This window comes from Manis javanica, chromosome 3 (genome assembly GCF_040802235.1).
Source record: "Manis javanica isolate MJ-LG chromosome 3, MJ_LKY, whole genome shotgun sequence".
Lineage (NCBI taxonomy): Eukaryota > Metazoa > Chordata > Mammalia > Pholidota > Manidae > Manis > Manis javanica.
The window spans coordinates 122,376,255-122,395,488 of record NC_133158.1 but is presented as its reverse complement, the minus strand read 5'-3'; the positions used below and the strand labels follow the sequence as shown (position 1 = coordinate 122,395,488).

The following is a 19,234-nucleotide window of genomic DNA, read 5'->3' as shown; positions in this document are numbered from 1 at the left end:
GGGCGGTGCTGATCTTCCTGCCCATGGAGTACTGGCTGCAGGTTGGTGCTGGGTCAGATTCCAGGTAGGATGAACCAGGGGAAGCTTGGTACTCCAGGCCTGCAAGGGGGGTTGGGGCTTCAACCTCCATAGGCTGCAGCTGCCTCCCCTTCCAGGAAGGCAGAGGAACAGGAGAGCTGCACGATCTGGGCTCACAGCTATAGCCACTGCCATCCAGGCTGCCCAGTGAGGGCTTCACTGGCACTTGTCGTCACTGTCAGAAGGGCTGCCTTCCCGGGGGAGGCTGTGGTGGGAGCGGGGCCCCCAGAGTACATGCACCTCGGTCGTCTCTGTGTCACTGCTGCTGGTGGCACTGTCACGGAAGCTGGCAAGGGGTGGCCGGACTTTCACACCTTGTGCTGTGACAGAGCCCTCGATAGCCTTCCGGAGCTAGACAGAGAGTTTCGGATTCAGAGCTCTGTGCTCAGACTCCTCCTCAGCAGTTCCCTGAGGGGAGGTGGACATAAGCCTGCATGCCTTTTCTGGGAGTGGAAGCAACTTTGACGACCATTATCATCTCACCTCCTTTAGGGTGACAATTCCAATGAGTCTGCCAATACTGGTGACATAAGCATGGTCCACTCCCAGCAGTGAGAAGATGGTGTGAGTCTGTGGGGTGGGGAGAAAACACATCAGACCTAATACTGGAGGGGACAGCTCTTCTTTATGGGCTGGAGGACCCCAGGACAAGGTGGGACTAGGGGGAAATAAAAGGAGTGCCACAGGTGGTGGAAGAAAGGGGCAGGACCCTTGGAGGGAAAAATAAAAATGTTGCTGCAGCCAGGCCTCAGTAGTTTGATAGTGGAAACCTTTATGTTGTTATGCTGATGGCAAAATGAACTGGGGAGGGAGCCTTCATCCCATGTTAGAAAGGAGGATGGAAGGGAGAATAGGTGTTCAAATGGTGACATCCAGTGATTGGCCAGGCACAGGGCTATGTCTTTTTTATATTAGCATTTAATTTCAGTACTGCTTGAGAAGTAAGTATACCCATTCTACAGGAGAGGTGGCATGAAGCTCAGTGAAGCAACTTGCTCAGGGTCATCAGTAAGAAGTGACCTTGCAGCCCTAGACCATTTAACATCACACTACAGGAGGACTAAGCATAGCCCCCATTGTCTTATACAGGTATCCAATCAGTCATGGGTATCCAGGAGGGAGCTTCCACACCCACCTCAGGGGTATTGGCCCTGAATCTTGTGCCTCTCATCTTACCTAAGTGGCTGATACATGCTTTCATTTGCCCTTAGCTGGTTGGCCCGTATCCCTCCACCCTCACCCCAACACCCCAATCTGATCTTGGCCTGAAGCACTCTACAGGTCAGTTTGCCTTTTCTGGGGTCCAAGTAGGATCCTAGGTTCTGTTGAGATGTACCTTGCAGTCCAGGGGGACAACAGATACCCACACACTCCCATATTTTTCTTGCTTTAGGCCCATCCCCCAACTTTTAAATGTAATCATTAAGAGCTCAGAAACTGTCAGCCAGTTCCCTCTGTGAGGCTCTAAGATTTTCTTGGGCCAGATGTCTTGAAACACTCTCCACTGATTCAGTAGTTCCTGGAATTTTTGGCCTATCATTTATTGTGGTGTGTGGAGTTTACTTGTAAACCTTTTGGCTTAATGCTTGAATTAAAATGGGCACTAATAACCTAGCTTCTAGAGTACCAGTTACTTATGACTCATTGTAATTGTCTTAACACTTTAAAAATATTTTCTAATACACTTGCTAAATTCTTTAGAGAAGGACTTCAGAACTTTTCTGACTTTCTCCATCTAACGCATGATGGTACTTCAAGAAGAGCTAGATGTTCAATTATAGAATAAGCTTTACTGTACTCCTTTAATATTTTGCCATAATAGTCATGAGTTTAGCAAGTTCCTCGGATCTTACATACTACAAGTTACCTTTAATTTCCTCATCTGACTTCAGAGGGAAACATCTTTATAAGACTTCCTGTCTTAATAATCCCTTAGCCTTGTCTTCTCATGGTTTAACAATCTCTCTCGTCTTCTCCCAAGGATCCTATTAAACAGTTCCCCTGGATTTTCCTTTCTCCACAATCCTAATTAGGGTGAGCTTCTGGCAGGCTATATGCCTTTTAGGTTTGCAAACCACTTGTCCAGGGCAGACACTAAGCCTTACCAATCTACTCTTTGAATGTACTTACCATTCTCCCTGACTTCCTCACCATCCTCACAGGACAGGGCTGCAACATTCTGCTTTCTGCTTCCCTTCCCTCCAACTTTGTTCTGCCATCATAAGAGCTTTCTGAGACTTGAGGTAGAGCCCAGACTTCCCAGAATGGCCCAGAAAACACTTCCCAAGCCCACCCTAGCCAGTCTTTGCAGCTTCAGATTCTTTCAGGTACCCCAGCTTCCAGCCACACATAATCACTCATCCTTTTCTGAAACATCCATTTCTTCCACGCTTCAGCTCTTCTCTCCTTACACCATCTCTAAAGTCCCCTATTGTTCACCTCTCAGTATAAGTAGTAGTAATTCATACTACTGAACGATGTGCAAGGCACTAAGTATCATGCATCAACTCCTTTAATCCAAAGAAAACCCTATCTATGATAAGGAAAGTGAGCACAGAGGCTAAGATATTTGCCAAGGTTGCACAGCTAGCCAACACCTGGCTGACTGAGGATTTGGGCTCAGCCAGTCTGGCCTACTGTCAGCATGCCAGCCTTACCCCTCCACTCATTGCTTCTGTGGAGGTGGCCTCTAAATGAGTGAGGTACCCAGCTGGTATAGTGATCTTCAGTTGCACAGGTTCCTACACAATCTCCAGTGTATTTTCTCTCTATGAATGTTCCCCTCCTGAACTTAACTGGACTACTATTTTGTGATTCCTCAGGCCTGCAAGGACATTTTAACTTCTTTTCTTACATGTTTTCATCACTTCAGGTCTTTGTACTTTTGTTAATTCATTCCTCAAAGGCTTCTCCTCCTCTGATTTTTAAGTTTGTAACAAACACCTACTTTGTTCTTTTCCATTTCAATTTAATTAGACATCAGGGAGCCCATTGGAAGGCTTGAACATCTTGGATTTGGGAATAGGAAATTGATAGGGAGAGGGACAATATGACCTTCTGAAAGAATCCTGGGATTGGGGCCAAGAAATCTGGGCCCTGGGCCTGATTCTGCTACACTGACTCAGGCAAGTGACCTCTTCACTGCCTCAGTTTCCTGTGTATTAAAATGGTTAAATCCATAGGCTTTGTGTCAGACCATCTTGGATTCCTGGCCTGGGTACTAGCTGTGTGATTGAGCAACTTGCTTAACCTCTCTGCATCTCAATGATTCTCAAACCTCATCTATAAAAACTGGAATATAATGTTATTGATCTTATAGTCTGGTTGAGGATTAAATTAAACATATGAAGAGTTTGGCAAGTGCCTGGCACATAGAAGTCACAAAAAAAATGTCAGCATTATCATCATCATCATCATGGGAAATTTGAGGACTAAACATTATGGAAAAGCTTTAGAGGTCTTACTAAGAAAGGTTTTAAATGAAAGTCCATGTACTCTCAGGTCTGTCTCTTTTTTTTCTTGCAACTAGTTCCCCACTGACTTTGAGGTCTTTACCCTGAGGCTTGTAAGTTCCTTTATGAGCTTTTGCTTTTTTGTTTCTTTGTCCCCTGTCTTTCCTGCCCCAGCCTTGCTTTTCTGAGCTAGCCCTGCTCTTAGGCACAGCTTGTACCTAAACTAGTTGCCCAAGCTGCAGACCTTGGGATTAGTTCCCCTGTGTTCCCCCTGCCATGCCTCAGAGGCTTGTGCCTTAAAATTGTCAACAATTTAGTTAAAAAACACTTGGTTTCTTCCCTAGCAGCCTGCTGGGTATGCCTGCCCTCCCTGTCTTCCCTTAGAAGCCTGAAGGTGTCCAATGAAGCTGCCCCATCCTGGGAAGCTCCTCAGGAGGCAGACTTTCATAGAGGCTCTGCCTTTCCTTAGTGTCAGCCTCTCCCCTCAGTCCAACTCGTTTTATTTCCGTTTCTGCAGGCTGTTTTGCCCTTCTGCTGAGCTGTCTTCCTGTGTCCCTACCAGTTTTCCTTTGGCCTACATTAAGTCAGACTTTCTGGGGTCTGACATTCCAAGCCCCCCACTGGGTGTTTCTCATCTGTGTTTATCTCTTCTCTGTAGTGTCCCCACCCCTACTTGGATGTTTGTTAGCTTGTTTATTAGATTTTCTTATCCTGCCTGTTTCTCACCCATTTTTTTCAGCGTGGGTGTTTCTGCCTTGTTGGGCCCTGGCAGCCTCCCGCTAGCTCTGACCCTTGCCTGGCCTTCTGGCTTCTACCCAGCTCAAACTCTGTCTCTGTTGCTACTTTGGTCCAGAGTTCCCTGGGGCAAAGCTGAGCAGAGGAAAAATGATGCCTGACCCCAGGGTAGGCAGGAAGAGGCTAAGAGGCCCTGGCTCCCCACCTCCCATCACTTTAGGCATTATGTTTGAAAAACATCTCAGCACAGAGCCTGCATCCTGCTGTCCCGTTTTTCCCCACTAGCCTGAGTCCAAACTTGTAGGAAGACCTGATTCCCACCTTGGCTCCCCAGAGCCCAGCTACAGGGCCACCAGCCCTACCTTGTGCAGAGAGGTCCGCTCCACAAGCTGGAAAGGGGCAGGGTCAATTTTGCAGTCACTGAAGTTGACAGGTTCATCTAGTTGCTTCTCCTCCCACTCCAGAATCTGAGGGGACAAGACTAAGAAGCTTAGGGAAAAGGTGCCAATAGCTGCTCTCACCTCCCTGAAAGCTGGCCTGCCCTTTTTCTTACCCCACGGTCCCTCCTATGGGGACAGCAGCCCAAATGATGAGTGAACACACCCAGGGAAAAACAGGGTCCAGAGTCCAGTCACACCTTACCTCTTCAGGGGTCATCTCGCCTTCTAGGTCTGAGTTGCTCTAGGAGAGAGGGAGGGAGGTTGGCAGCCAGGGGCAGGGTGCAGGTGAGTGTTCCCCACCCCCAGCCCGGGGGAGGTCCAATCGCCTAGACCCTGGCCCTCCCTAGTGCTCATGAGCTGCAGGAAGAAAGGGAGCACTTACTGCCAGGGAGATTCGGACCCGCTTCAGCTTGTGCTTGTCACACGATTCCAACTTCTCCAACTTTGTTAGGGCCAAACCAGAGAGAAGAGGAGTTGATGTTACAGGGAGGAGGTAAGTGAGGGGAAGTGGTAGAACCCCTGAGGAAGGGCACACCACAGGGACAGAGCTGACATCTGAGAGGCCCAAAGGGTGGGGAGAATAGAGGCAGGCACTGCAGGGTTAATGGAGAGGTGGTCTCAGCGTCAGAGAGAGAACTGGAAGGAAAGAGTCAGAGAGGCTCCAATCACTCACCTCTGAAGCAGCCTCGGAGGGTGGACTGCCACAAAAGAGGCTCCTGAGGGCGATGCCTGCCTGCTCCACATTCCCTGTGTTCCCAAACAATGTCATTTTTGAGGAAAGGGACTAGGAGACGTGAGGAGGCTTAGGGTAGAGGTGTCCTGGTAATACCCATGGCCCATCTGGGTAGCCTTTTAGCTGGGAAGTGCTTCAGCAAAAAGGTTGGGTAGGGACCCTAGTGGCCTCAGGGGCCAGGCTCCAGCTCTGCCTGAGGATGGAGGGGAGGTGCTAGTGGGCTCACCTGTGGGACTCTCCCCAAGATTCATAGTGTTGCTGGGTCCCCTCTTGAGAGCAGGTTTCAGGGGCTTCTGAGTCTCTGCCCGGGCTGCAGGGAAGCCCGAGTCCTCTGTGTTCACCTGCATGGGCAGGAAGGGGCTGGTGATACTATGGCTCCAGACTACTTCTGTTTTGCCTTCCCAGTCAGTCTATGTGACATTTAGGAAGTCTATGTGGCCGTGGGGCTTTTCCCCTCACCTGGAAGCAGACAGAGGTCTCAGGACTGGTGGAACTCTCCTGATCTGAATGTGGAGAGGTCTGGGCAGCTCGACGCTCCTGCATGTACTGCCACCGGTGGGCTGGGCTTAGCTGAGCTGCTAGCAATGCCACCACCTGTGAGCGCTCGATGGAGCCCAGGAGGATCATGGACTCTGGAGAGAGCAGGTGGGAGGACTCAGGGGCCAGGGGTAAGGCCCTCATATCCTCCCGGCTTTCTCTCACACCCTGAGGGAGGCCTTGGACACAGGCTACACACCAGAGGGAAACCCCTGGCTGGCAAATGTTGGACCATTCCTTTTGGAACCAACAAGCTGGTCCTGAGCTCCTGTTCCTCCCTCCCTGACCAGTGGCCCTAGGAGATGCCCTTAGCATCTGGGCCCCCTCCTGGTCTCACCAGGGGACTCTACCAGGGCCAACACACGGCCCTTGGTTCTGTGCAGTGCCAACTGCAGGTCACGGAAGGTGCAGCTGAGGGCCACATGGGGAACATCTCGCACCATGATGTCCTCCACTCGTACGCGGTACTGCCTGGAAGCAGAGAGAGGCACTTGGTCTATGGTCAGCTTGGGGAGGGTAGCCCAGAGCACTGCCAGCCTGGGGTCATAAGGAAGGCCCCAGAGCCTGTGGGGACAAGGGCAGCTCTGGCCATGAGGGAGCATGGTGGCTGGTCTCCCAGCTTCCCTGGGAGTGGGTCCTAGGATGCCTTCTGTCCCTCACCCATTCCCCCCTTGTCACCCGGCCCTCCATACTGGTGGCGGCCCCAGCCCAACTCAGGCAGATAGGGCAGTTTCTTGATTCGGATGATGCTGTCATAGAGTGAGGGCTGTAGGCTCTGAGCAACGGCGTTGGCCAGGATGACGGCGATCATGACGGGCAGGATGTGGGCGATCTGGCCTGTGAGCTCGAACACAATCACGGCCGTGGACACTGTGTGTGTCACTGCTCCTGCCAGTGCAGCTGCCCCTGGAGACAGCCACCCTGACTCTTCATGATGCCCAGGCCCCAGATAACCCTCCCCACCCAGGGACAGTCCAGTGGGGCCCTCAGGACTGCCCAGCAGGTCTTGGGGACTGGGTTTCGGCATCTCTGGGAAGCCTACTTTCTGCCAGCAGCAGACACCAAACCCTCAGACCCTGTGGCTTGGCCCAGGGGTCTTCCAAGACAGATGGGGAAGGACCTGGAGCACTTACCCACCACCGCGTAGCCCCCAGGCACAATCCTGTAGGTGCTGCTGTCTGTGTGAATCCCATCTGGGAACCAGGCAGCCATACTTTCGCCCACCAGACGCCCAAATGCCGCTCCTTCAGGGAGGAGGATGGGAAGAGAAACAGGTAGAGGGGGAGGGCTGGGGTACTAGGAAGAAAGAAGGTGAGAGGGGAGGGGAGGGGCCAGTGGGTCATTCAATACAGGGGACAGCCCTGTGGGGGTAGGGGTGGGGCTGGGGATGGACCAAAACCTGCTTCCAGGCAGAGAGGAGACAGCCAGGAGGTGGCTAGAGGGTGGGAAGGGTACAGGTTGGGAGAACAGGCAGCTAAGAACTCACCAATGACAAAGACAGGCATGAAGGCCCCGCAGGGCACTGGGATGGTGGTGGCCAGTGCAGACATCCAGAACTGCAGGTAGGAGGCACTTCAGACAAGTAGAGGCAACCCCTGGTCCCAGCTCCACCCTGTGGGACCTACATTTCTTACAGTTAGGCACGAATGTCCCACCTATCTCAGAATCCCCTAGAGGTAAAGGGAAGGGGAAGGGCTCCAGAACCAGATGGCTCAGGTTCAAATCCTCTTCTGCCATCCAGCTCTGTGTCTTGGGCCAATTTCTTAACCTTTTGTGCCTCGACTGCCCATCTTTAAAACAGGAGTGCTAATGGTACCTTTCTCATAGCATTGTCGTGAGGCTTGGAGGAGTTAATATAAGCAAAGTGCTTAGAACAGTGCCTGGCACCCTGTAAGCCTATGTCATTGTTAGATGTCCATATGTAAGGAGCCCTACCTTCATGAGAATGAAGATGACCAGGGTGAGGAAGACGTTGGCACGCGGTGGGCTCCAGGCCTGTGAGGTTCCAGGTGGCTCTAGCTCTTCCACCAAGCCCTGGCGGACCCATGTCCGGTTGTCAAACAGAGTGACCAGTGTCTCTTTCTGTGAGAGCTGTCGGGGAACAGGAAGCCTCAGGCTAAGGAACAGGCAGAATAAAGAGAAGGGGCCGATAGGAGAGGAGGGGGCTCTTGCCTTCAGAAGAGAGGTATCCCAAGGGAAAACCCAAGTTCCTGTTCTGCCTGGAGTTACCTGTCCAGCCATGAACTGTCCAAAGCCAGGGGGAAAGGTCAGAGTGGAGATGAGCAGGGTCACCAGAGCTGGGAAGAGCAGGCGTCTAGAGATACAGGTTTCACAGCATCAAACATGGGTGGTGTACCTATTACAGGCTGGTGATAGGCTGGGTGCCCTCACATACCTCAGGGCTAAGGTCACAACAGAGCCTTGGCCCTTACAGAAAAACACACAGCTGTGAGAGCAGGTCCCATTTGCGGTTCATGGTATCATGGCCCAAAGGGGGGTGGCCATCTGGGGTACCACGAGTCCAAATGCCTTTGTGTTGGCTCTGGCCTCCCTGTGTGGGCAGAAGGTCCATCCCCCCAGCCCTCTCTTGGATGCCTCTGAGCTGTGACTCCTCCCCCTGCTCTCAGAATTCCCTTGTGGGAGAGTGTGGAGAAGGTTCAGCCTGTTTCTCTCTGGTGACTTAGAGTGAAGATCAGTGTCTGGGGAAGCTGGGGTCACTCATGAAGTTGACCAAATGTGCCACAGGGAACAGGTTCAGTGGCCTGTCCTTTCCCTGAAGGATGTCAGTCCCAACAGAAGTCACGTCTCAGGATCCTCACTCCCAATTCTCAAGGTCACTACTGAGAGCTGTGCTCTGGAGATAAAAAAAAACCTCAACCAACCCCATTATTTCCAAGGGGACAAGGCCCAAAACTTGTCCAGCAAACACTGCTATCTGGGCCAGGCTGAGGGCCTAAGGAAGCTTCAGTCTTGATCCAAAATGCTCTCTGCCACTGACTGAAAACTCAGAAGTGCCAGTTTTCAAGTAATTCATATAAAAGTCAAAATGTTCAATTAGCTGGAAGGCACCATTGGCTGATTTTCTCAATGAAGCACCTGTTTTTGACTGGGCTGCTATTTGCCATCTCACCTGTCACTGGCCCTCTGACCCCACCGTGACCCTTACACAACCCAAAGAGGTCAGAGAGGGGCTCAGAACCAACTCACTTCTTCATGAGGAAGCGGTTGATGGTTTTCTGCTTCCGCATCACCTGGACAATCTTCCGGTTCAGGTACACAAAGAGTGCTCCCCCGAAGCCACTAGCAATACTAGAGAAGGAGGAAGCACCAGGGTAAAGGAGATTTGCCCTCCTTTACCTCCTCTCTCCAATACACCCCAGCTCCCTCAGCAACTCACCCGATGACAGCAAAGGCTGGCAGCTCCTGGAGGTCAAAGGGGAAATCAAGCCGGAATCGGGTTTTGAAGAGAGCTGTAATGGTCTCTGAAAGGAAGGCAGAGTAGTAGAGCAAGGCAGGTACAGCTTCAAGAGCCCCCAGCTGAGCCATCTCAGGGGCTCCCCTCATCCCCTAGGGACCCCACCTTCATCACGGTTCCACACCGCTAAGACCCGGAAGATGAAGGCACTGAAGGTGGCAGCAAAGAAGCCCCGCCAGTAGTTACGCACAGCGAAGAAGGTGGAAGTAACCTCAATGCTGAACAGGACGCCTGTGAGGGTGCAGGGGACAGCACCACTTGAGGCCTGGGCCTGGCTGAAGGACTCAGGTGAGGGGGGCAAAGCAGGCGAGGCTGAGGGCAGGGCTGAGGGCTGGACTGCCTGCTGACCTCCGATAGGTGCTGCGAAACAACAGCCCACTCCCACTGCACAGGCAGCAGCCAGCATCTCTGTGTTCCGGGATTCATTCTGGTAAGATGAGTGGAAAGGGGAGTCAGCTTAGGCTCAGCAGCCCACCCCTTCCCTCTGCATACCTCCAGGGTCCCCCTTACCTCATAGATGCCCCCAAAGAGGGAGAGGAATTTGCTGAGCAGGGCGGCACACATACTTGCGATATGCACAAAAGGGCCCTGGGAGGTGGGGACAGGCGGTGAGTGGGGATGGGGCACACCCTGACCTTGGCCTGGCTTCCTCCCCTGGGAGGGACTGCTTCAATACCTAACTTGCAGTTACCTCTTTGCCAAGGGGCATCCCGCTGCCCAGGGCACAGGTCAACCCGATGACCTTGGCTACAAAGGTCTTGAGGGTGAGGTATTCTTTCAGCACCACCCCCCGCAAGATGGTCTTCATCTCAGGGATGCCAGACCCTGCAAAGGGCAGGAGAGTTCCAGGGGAGTCATTTGATGTGCCCGTTTCAGAAGTTCCCATCTCTGCCCTCCCCTTCTCTCCTACTGTACCGACAGCCTGTGGGGCCAGGATCTGTGTGAAACCAGCGGAGAAAGTGATGAGGACAATGGGGTAGGTGACCCAGGCCAGGTACTGGAGCAAGATGCTGGTGTTCAAGCCTCGGGACATCCACTGCTGAGCTGTGGGGAGAAGACACACCACTGGACCACTGAAGTGCATACCCAGGCCTGGCCTGGCCACTGGGACTTACTGATAGGATAAGCTGTCCCCAGGAACATTGCACAGAGCCTGGTACAAGGGGTAGGGAGGGGTCTGAGAGGGAGGGCATTCACTGGGACACAGATCCCACTCTAGGTAAGAGGGTCAGTTGGAGAGGGGAGGCAAGAAGCTGTGGCCTATAGAACGGCAGTGATTATGCCTGACATCGGATAGTCAGGCTGGCTGGGGAAAGTGATCAGTGGCCAAGTGGCCAAGACACTAGGACAAATGTGGCATGGAGGAAGCAAGTTGCCTTTTCCCATCCTCTCCCACCAGCCCTTGTCCTCACCCTGCAGACAGGCGGCAATGGCATAGTCCATGACCCAGCTGACCAGTGCCATGAGTAGCCCCAGCAGGACCAGGAAGATCCAATCTTCACCAACCCTGGACACTAGGAACTTATGGCAGTGCACGGAACAGACTGGGAGCAGGGAGGGGAAGAAGGGAGAGGCTGGCACCAAAGTGCTCCCACCCTTTTCCCCCCAGCTCCCCAATGGGCAGCTCTAATAGCCTCTGTCCCTCTCAGTACAGCATAGCTAGGTCCCCTGCCGCAACCCAGTCTCACTGCGGCATCGGGCACAACGGCTCTGTCCATATTCCAGGAGCTCTGGGGGAGCCCGAGGGGAAGGTGGACCCCTCCAAGGCTCAGGCCCTGCCAGGCGGATCCGAGCAGCTTCCTCTTTGGCAAAGGCCCCAAGGTCTTGAGTATATCGTCCATACATCTGAGCAATAGGGAAGGTGGGGTATTAGACAGGCTGAGCAGGGAGAAGGGAGTTCTCCTAGGGCCTTAACTCCCCTTCCTCCAGCCCCCACATTACATACCCCTTCTTGAACCCACAGCTCCCACTTTGGCTTGGGGTATGGGAACAATGCACACTGCAGACTGTGGGGGCTGTCCTGGCCAGAGTGCTGGGGACAGCCAAGGTACAGAGATGCTGCTCTGGGGGAGGCAGAATAATCAGTTCTCTGCTCACAGGCCAGGAGGGAAGCACTGAGGAGGAGTGGGAGGGAAGGCCCCAGAGGAGGAAAAGATGGAAAAACCTAAGGCAGACTGAAAGTGGGAGGAGGAAAGGTCAGAGAATAAGGGATGTTCAAGGGCATATGGGTAACAATGAGGGCCTCAGGGAGCTGGGGGCAGCTGAGTGGGGCCCAGGAGCAGGCGGGGCCCCAATCCTTATCACGTTCCTGCTGGGCCCATGGCCTGTGACCAACTCAGCTGCACCCCTGCCACCCACCCTAATCCCCTTGTCCCCATTCTCCGGTCCCCCACCCCCTACCAGCTTGCCAGCCCAGCCGGGATTGGAAAGTCTCAGGGTGGGTGGAGAGTGCCCTCAGTCCTCCCTTGGTGGCCTCATTCTGGAGATGCCCTGAGTCCAGTGGTGGGTTGGGGGCCAACAGAAGCTGGTGGCTGGGCTGTGACTGGACGCTGGGGTGCTGGGACTGGAGAGTCCCCCAGCCAAGCTAGACCTGCCAAGCCGGGTGTGTGTTGGGGGTTGGGGAGGAGTAGATTCCGGCTGCCACCCGCAGAGCTTCGGGACACAAAGGCCTCCTGTTGGGGCTGGTGTGGTGGGGTGGAGGGTGGAGGGAGGGAAAGATAGAGACAGAGAGTGAGTGATAGAGAGTGAGGAAAGGGAGGGTAGGGAACCAGAGAGAGAGGAGAGAGAAGGGAAAAAGGCCAGAGGAAGGGGCAGAGAAGGAAAGAGGGAACGAGAGAAAGTAGAATATAAAGAGGCAGACACAGCATAGGAGGGGGGAGGTTGAGTGTGTGAGAGAGAGAGAGACAAAGGGATCAGAAGGAGAATGGGGAGAGGCTAGAGCAGAGAATGCTCCAGAGAGAGTTTGACCCTGAGAACTCATTCCAGAGATAGAGACAAGGTGAAGGATATGGAGATGTGGCTGGTCAACAGATAGACACCATTTTAGAGGCCAGGTGACCGGCTTCCTTGACCAATGCCCCCTTCTCAGCCTTGCAGACTGACAGACACCTCCCACACTATGTGAAGGCCTGCCCCTCCACCCTTGCTCCACCCCCACCCCCACCCCCTCCCTGTTATCCTGTTTCATCCAGCCACTGCTCAAGTAACTGGGCACCTCCCAGCCTCAGTTACTAAGCTCAGGCCCCTATCTTCTGGACAGTTCCCTCCCTCCCTCCTTCCTTCCTGGGCAAATTCCAGCCCAACCTGGTAAAAAGAAACTATAGGGCCCACACCCCACTGACAGAAGAAGGGCCAAAAGACTTCTCAAACATTACGTTACAGTGGTGGCCATGAGTCAACTCAGAGCCCTGGGACCCCTCCTCCTAATGAGGTCAATGGACACCCCTGGGGATGAGGGCTGGATATCCAGAGTCAGTATGGACAAGGTACCAATTCCCACATCCTTTCCTGCTTGACTCATCTTCCCCAGGGTGCCGTTCCCTAGGGTGTCAGGCCACCTTTTTTCTCAGAGAAGGAACAGAAGAGTTCCTGCCAATGCTGGGGACGGGCTGGGTTTGGGTCTGATCATCCCACACACTCTTGCTTCTATGGCTAGCACAGTGCCGTGCACACAGTGGGGACAGAGGGACCATCTTGGGTGGTGGAGATAGGAGTTCAGAGAAAGTTCAAGGGTGTGAGTGGTGCTGGGGAGACGTAGTGGGGTATTGAGACTTGGGCCCAGATGGTGAATGGGAAGAGCAAAGAAAACGAGCTGGGGGTAAAGGGAAGGACACCTGGGACAAGCATCTGATGTCCTTGTCCTCTGCAGGCTCCCAGTCTCTAACAGAAACCTGCACGCAGCTTTCCATCCTTTAGCCCTCCACCCTCTGCTCAGAAGGCTGGAGCGGGGATAGGATAGACCCCCCACTCCTCGCGCTTCCCAAGGGTAACCAGGAGCACTCCGGGACCGCACTCCTTAGGGCTCGACTCAGCTTCACTTACCAGGGTCTGCTCGTACTGCAGCGCTCGCGGCTCCATCCCTTCCGCCGCCGAAACGGCCGCCGCGGCCGCCATCTCCACGCACAGGTCTCTGGCCTGCCGCTGCGGCTCGGGCTCTGGCCCGGACTCGGCTCCGGCCCGCAGAGCCCGCGCCAGCACCCGCCCGTCTCCGCAGCCCAGGCGGCCGAGTGCGGAGTGCGGCGGGCCCGAGCGGGCGCCGCTGGCGCAGCCTCCCGCTCGTCTCCCCTCCTTGGCGGGCGGGCCGAGGGCGGTGCCCTCTGTGCGGCTCCGCCCGCCCGCCCTTCCACCCGGGCCGGGCGGGCAGAGCTGGGGTCTGCGCCGGGGCCGCCTTCCGGGCAGTGGGGAGCGGCAGGGGGCGCTTGGAACGCGCGAGCCCGCACCTTCTCCGCGGAGGCCGGGCGCTGAGAGGGGCACCCGGGGCCAGAGCGGGGGGCGGGTCCGCTGGCACGTGCAGGGGCCGGGCCCGGCCGGGTCTGTGGCTCCCAGCGCCTGAGCTGGAGGGGTTGAGGTGTCGGGATTCGATCGGGCCTCGGGCCGGGACTACTCAGCAGTCTAAAGCAGAGTCTTCGGGTCCAGTCTCTCTCTCAGGAGTGGCACCCTCTCTTGCTTCGCCGCAGGGGCCAGCGGCTCAGAATAAGCCCTGGTTGGACCCCTCTCCTCCATCTGGAGTGAGAAGCAAAGTTAGGGGGACTCGGACGGGGACAATAGGGCCCAGAAACAGGGGCAGGAGGTGTGTTGCTGGGAACTGAGAGCGTCGTCTCACGCATCCCCTCTCTTCCTTTCCTCGCGGCTCCCCCAGGGAGGTGCACCTGGAGCAACCTGGCCTGCGGGTGTGCTGGTGTGGGGGTGGGGAGGGAACAGGATAGGGTGAGGCCTAAGGGAAGGGAGTTATAGGTGCTGGGGAGGCCGCTTCTGGGAGCGGGCGTTGGGGGACAGAGGTCGCTTCTCCCTGGCAGGGCCCAAGGAGAAATCCGAGTAGCTGCTGACGTCTTGCCGCCATAGGGGAACTGCCTGCTGGGGCTCTGCGTTCTCTGTCAGTCAGGCGAAGGATAGAGCAGAGGGTGGGGTGGGCACAAGGAGAATGGGCAGTGTTAAAGATGGTGTCAGGGGAGGCCAGTGCCCAGGAAACAGGCAGTGTGCGGAGGAAGAGTGCCAGGATGAAGAAGGGGCATGTGGGAGGCAGAGCGGGGTGCCTAGAAGGAGGGGTCAGTGTGAGGAGGAGCCAGCACCCAAAAGGAAGGGGCAATGTAAGACAAGAGCTGTATCTGTGGGAGAGGACAGTGCCAGCATGAAGAGGCATATAGGAGATCAATGTCCAGAGGAAGAGGGTAGTTGTGGTGGTTGGTGGTGGTGGTGGTGGGGAACCGGTAGGACCAAGCAGAAGGAACAATGCTCAGGAGGACAGTGTAATAGGCTTAATGCCAGGCTGAAGGGGCAGTGTGGGGGAAGAGAGTGGAGTCCAGGGGAAGAGGCCAGTGGTGGGGAGGCTGCAGAACCAGGGGAGGGGACAGTGCAGCTTTCCTTTTACCCATAGTGATATCATGGCAAATTCCCAAACAGGACAGACCTGGCTCGGGTGAAAGGCACTAAGGCCGATCCGGCCCGGGCCGGCCTGGGGACCTCGGTACCATCTAGAGGGGCTGGGCACTGTGCCTTGCCCTGTCTGAATGCTGGGGGGCAGGGTTCTGCCCCGCCAGCTTTCGGCAGGGACTGTGCCCTCTGAGGACACGCAGACCGGCAGGGCAGGAATAGGGCCTGGCTTCTCTGGGTCAAGGATCAAGGTCCCTGGCTGGGATAGGCTCTCATGCATTCCAGTCTTCCGGACAGGTACTCCGAAGAGGGCGTAGTAGAACCTCAGTTGAAAGCGAGAAACCCCGCCACCTTGGCCGGGGGTGGGACCTATCTTGTCTCCGCCCCGGAGGAGTTACCTTGCTCTGACACCCGCCCTAAATACTGAAGACTTTCGACAGCAATCATTCGGGGCGGAAGTTAAGACGCCCCGAGAGCGAGGCGGCGGAAGTGGTTGCGTTATTGCGCGTCCGGGCGCATGCGTTATTCTATTCCTTTGCCGCCGCTTTTCAGTCGCTACCTTATCACCCACTCCTCTCCTTTTCTCCACGTGAGGGGGTTCGCGTACCCCTCGTCGCGCTCTCGGACCTTCTGCTGCTCTCCTGGCCCCCTTACTATGGCGGGCATCCTGTTTGAGGATATTTTTGATGTGAAAGATATTGACCCGGAGGGCAAGAAGTTTGACCGAGGTAAGTAAGGTATGTAGGGGCGGTTGGTGGGAAGGGGTTAATATCCTCGGGGACACGCCCCTGTTTCCCTTGTGTACCCAACTCATGTGGTCCTAACGTAGGGACCTCTTTCAGGAAACATTTTATAGATGAGCAAAGGAAGACTTCGAGTCCTCCCTGGCTTCCATATGTGCCAGGTGCCTGGGTGGTCTTTTCTCATGGTGCTAGTAAACTCTTGGGCGTCTTTCTGAGCAGTACCCATTCTGTGCGAGGGGATGTACTGTGCATCATATACACACTGTCATACTAATTCCTTTCAGGAGTCTCCATGAGGTATGTGGTGTCTTACTCATTTTTCCCAGAGAGGTTAAGAACGCACCCAAGTCTGTACAGCGAGTAATCTGACTTGGAGCATATATTGTATTGCCCTCAGGATGTTTAGCTCTTCGTGAAGTCCTCTCTGAATTAGACTTGACTGCTTGGTATAATGCTCTTTATTCTGTCATTGAACAATAACTGTTTTTCCTTGGTGTCTTTTATTTTGGCTGGAGACTGAGATGTTAAAACAAACACCTGTTTTTTACAGTCCTGATAATCCCTTCAGCACAGACCTGGCACAGAAAGGTGAACCCTTTGGATGAATAACTTGACCAAAGTCAGGTTGTTTCTTAATCACCTAGGCAGACCAACAACCCGGGGTATTACTTGTTGCCAGAGAAGCTTTCATTTTTTTTTCTGGGAATTCTGTCCACTTGCCATAGTTTTTCTCTCTTTTCATTCTTGTATATCTGGTTTTGATTGAATTTGCATTTCTGTGAGAGCAGATAAGAGGCCTTGGATGCAGGCTGGGTTAGATTGAGTGTTCTATTGTATATAACCCCCCAAGATGGGGTCTGTAGGGCCTGTCCTGTCCTGGCAATTACCTCTGCCACTCTCTACTTTCCTCCAGTGTCTCGACTGCATTGTGAGAGTGAATCTTTCAAGATGGACCTAATCTTAGATGTAAACATTCAGATTTACCCTGTAGACTTGGGTAAGTATTGAACATAGACAACACCAGGTGGCTTTTTACCATTTCAGCTGTTTTTCACTCTGAGATATTTGACATTATTTTCAGGTGACAAGTTCCGGTTGGTCATAGCCAGTACCCTGTATGAAGATGGTACCCTGGATGATGGGGAATACAACCCCACAGATGATAGGCCTTCCAGGTGAGGGAGTAAAGGAGGGAGTACTTGAAATATACCTGAGGACTAAGTGATATAGAAAGACCTTATTTATGGAATAAATGATTATCAGCAGAATCTGAGTGACCTTAAGGAAACTGCTACACTTAAGTCATACAACCAGGTGGTTACCCAGAGCAGTGGTTACATACTTGTGAGCTGTAGCTATTTACTGTCTGAGAAAATGACCACTGAGTGACCTAGGCTGTATGGGCCTTGTGTCTTGGGAGGGAGTTTTGTGTGTTGCAAAGGCTTTGGAGCCTCACTGAACTCAAATCTCAGCCCAACCACTTACTCATTGACTAACCTTAATGTCTTCCAGCCTCAGTTTCCTCATCAGTAAAGTGCAGATGGCCATACCTAGCTCAGAGTTGCTGTGAGGACTAAATGACATTGTGTTTAGAAAGTGCCTGTTGTTATAATGCTGGCACTTAGTTACCAGTTATTTTTAAAAGGCTTCCTATCATTCTTAACTATTTTTAAGAATAACTGCCTTTGGTGTTCCACAGGGCTGACCAATTTGAGTATGTAATGTATGGGAAAGTGTACAGAATTGAGGGAGACGAAACTTCTACTGAAGCAGCAACACGTCTGTAAGTTCCATGGTCTTGTGAAAACCCTTGCCAGCCTGTTTGGGTAATTTGGGCCATCTCATGCTTCCTGTGTTGGGTCTGTTTCCCTAAGCATCTCAAACCTAGAGTGGGGGGACCCAGAGATCAGCTGTTCTGGGAAGTGTCCACTTTGAAATATAGTCTGCTCACTTTGCCCTTTATCAGGACCTCAGGCCTAGTGGTCCACATGAAAAACTGGTAATCTTGCTATGTGAAGTACAAAGGAAAGTTGTTTCCCCCGGAACTAAATGCAGCATTAAGTGATTAAGCTGCTAGGCTTTTTATTTTTCTTTATTTGTGTGTGTGTGTTTTGCTACTCTGCAATCCAATCCTAAGTTCTTTGGTTTCCCTGCCTAACTATTTTTTCTTTTCTTTAAAATCTTATTAAAACAATATGTGCCCTTTGTAAGACATTTGAAAAGTAGAGAAGTAATGTGAAGAAGGAAACAGTCACCTATAATTCCATACTCAGAGGGAATCTTTTACATAAACATTTTTGAATATTCTAGGTTTTTTTCTGTGTACTTTTTTCTTTGATATCATGTTGTTTACAGTTTTTCTTCTCTATGTAAAATGGGATTCCTCATGTCAGTTTAAGGCTTTTCCTGAACATTTTAATAACTGCATAACATTCCAGTAAGTGAATATATCTTAATTCATTTTACCATTTCCCTTTTTCTGGTCATGTAGTAGTTCCCACCTTTACTGATGTAAAGAACACTGCCTTGCACACATCTGTGCATTCATCTTTGAATTTTGGCTCCTAATGACAAAACACTAGAAAGGTGCCTCTTTTTTCTTAGACTAGGTTGGAGAGCTGCTGAGTAGCTGCTCCTCCAGAGCTCAGACTCATGGGACTGGGGCCTTCTGTTTCAGCTCTGCCTACGTCTCCTATGGGGGCCTGCTCATGAGGCTGCAGGGTGATGCCAACAACCTGCATGGGTTTGAAGTGGATTCCAGAGTTTATCTCCTGATGAAGAAACTGGCCTTCTGAACCACCTGGGAAGTCAACCTTCCTGCTTAGTCACTCAGGTTTTGGACATTCATTCATCAGGCCTGAGGAGCAGCTCCTGTTGATCACCTGTTCAAGAGGGGGTTGTTGTCTGTCCATTGTGGGTGCATCTTAGGTGGTTTGGACTCAATGGGAAACTGACTTGCCTGTGAAAGACCCAGTGGCAGAGCTTAAAATGAATTAGAAGTTATTTTGTGTATATGATCTTTTTCATTAAACGTTACTTTTCAGACTTAAACTTTTAAAACTTTTTTCCTTAAAAAAAATTTACTTTAAAATCATTTTTTCCAATTTGCAAATGGTATGTTTCTGGCCCACAGCAAGATGATCACATGTCATAGGATCTAGCCCAATCTTTGGTATCTAGATTCAGGGTTATCTCAGTCTCCTGGCTGATTGTCCCCAACATTTATCCCCCAATGTGATTTTCTATTTGGTAGAGAGAGTATTGTGCTTTTGGCTCTTGAGGGCATCCCAGGCCCGTAAGATACTACCCTTTTGGCATAGAATTTTGAATTGGCAGAGAGCCCTGCTTGTGTCCGTCTAATACTTTCAGTCTCTTAGAAAGTCAGATCACGTTGACTTGAATGAGTCACTTGCATAGCCTGGATATGTTCATCATTTTTGAGGAACCGTTGG

General features: G+C 52.6%; 2 protein-coding genes across 6 annotated transcripts; one reads left to right on the top strand and one right to left on the bottom strand.

The window, feature by feature from the left end:
* Positions 1-34: 34 nt before the first annotated feature.
* CLCN2 (chloride voltage-gated channel 2) lies at positions 35-13,698 on the bottom strand. Of its 4 annotated transcripts, none has more exons than XM_017657420.3 (24): positions 13,492-13,698; positions 11,139-11,295; positions 10,863-10,994; positions 10,366-10,494; positions 10,142-10,275; positions 9,961-10,038; positions 9,799-9,877; positions 9,556-9,681; positions 9,373-9,457; positions 9,183-9,284; positions 8,205-8,289; positions 7,911-8,066; positions 7,462-7,596; positions 7,109-7,271; positions 6,668-6,881; positions 6,313-6,446; positions 5,898-6,070; positions 5,665-5,779; positions 5,379-5,452; positions 5,088-5,147; positions 4,908-4,946; positions 4,628-4,732; positions 562-648; positions 35-429 (listed from the first exon to the last, which is right to left on the bottom strand). In XM_017657420.3, exons 1-24 carry the CDS (start codon positions 13,561-13,563, stop codon positions 235-237), a joined length of 2,829 nt encoding a protein of 942 aa, XP_017512909.3. In that variant the 5' UTR covers positions 13,564-13,698; the 3' UTR covers positions 35-234. The 4 variants fall into 4 exon arrangements, with proteins under 4 accessions (XP_017512909.3, XP_073088082.1, XP_073088083.1 ...); XM_073231981.1 differs by having other exon boundaries at positions 7,109-7,219; positions 7,462-7,531; XM_073231982.1 differs by lacking the exon at positions 10,863-10,994 and having other exon boundaries at positions 7,109-7,219; positions 7,462-7,531.
* Positions 13,699-15,529: 1,831 nt separating this feature from the next.
* POLR2H (RNA polymerase II, I and III subunit H) lies at positions 15,530-18,833 on the top strand. Of its 2 annotated transcripts, none has more exons than XM_017657433.3 (5): positions 15,530-15,776; positions 16,696-16,779; positions 16,864-16,957; positions 17,482-17,565; positions 18,460-18,833. In XM_017657433.3, the coding sequence occupies exons 2-5, from the start codon at positions 16,731-16,733 to the stop codon at positions 18,575-18,577; spliced, it is 345 nt and encodes a 114-aa protein (XP_017512922.1). In that variant the 5' UTR covers positions 15,530-15,776; positions 16,696-16,730; the 3' UTR covers positions 18,578-18,833. The 2 variants fall into 2 exon arrangements, with proteins under 2 accessions (XP_017512922.1, XP_017512921.2); XM_017657432.3 differs by having other exon boundaries at positions 15,537-15,767.
* The last annotated feature ends 401 nt before the right edge of the window (positions 18,834-19,234 follow it).

Bases quoted from the DNA above. Each gene is read 5' to 3' on its own strand.
- CLCN2 (XM_017657420.3), bottom strand. From the start codon at position 13,563: ATGGCGGCCGCGGCGGCCGTTTCGGCGGCGGAAGGGATGGAGCCGCGA. The intron at 10,995-11,138 runs GTGAGACTGGGT...CCCTGCTCCCAG, and splicing joins CCGTTGTGCCCGATGCCGCA to TCTGTTCCGTGCACTGCCAT. The intron at 7,597-7,910 runs GTAGGGCTCCTT...TAAGAAATGTAG, and splicing joins TCATCTTCATTCTCATGAAG to GTCCCACAGGGTGGAGCTGG.
- POLR2H (XM_017657432.3), top strand. From the start codon at position 15,557: ATGCGTTATTCTATTCCTTTGCCGCCGCTTTTCAGTCGCTACCTTATC. The intron at 16,958-17,481 runs GTGAGGGAGTAA...GGTGTTCCACAG, and splicing joins ACAGATGATAGGCCTTCCAG to GGCTGACCAATTTGAGTATG. The intron at 17,566-18,459 runs GTAAGTTCCATG...CTTCTGTTTCAG, and splicing joins ACTGAAGCAGCAACACGTCT to CTCTGCCTACGTCTCCTATG.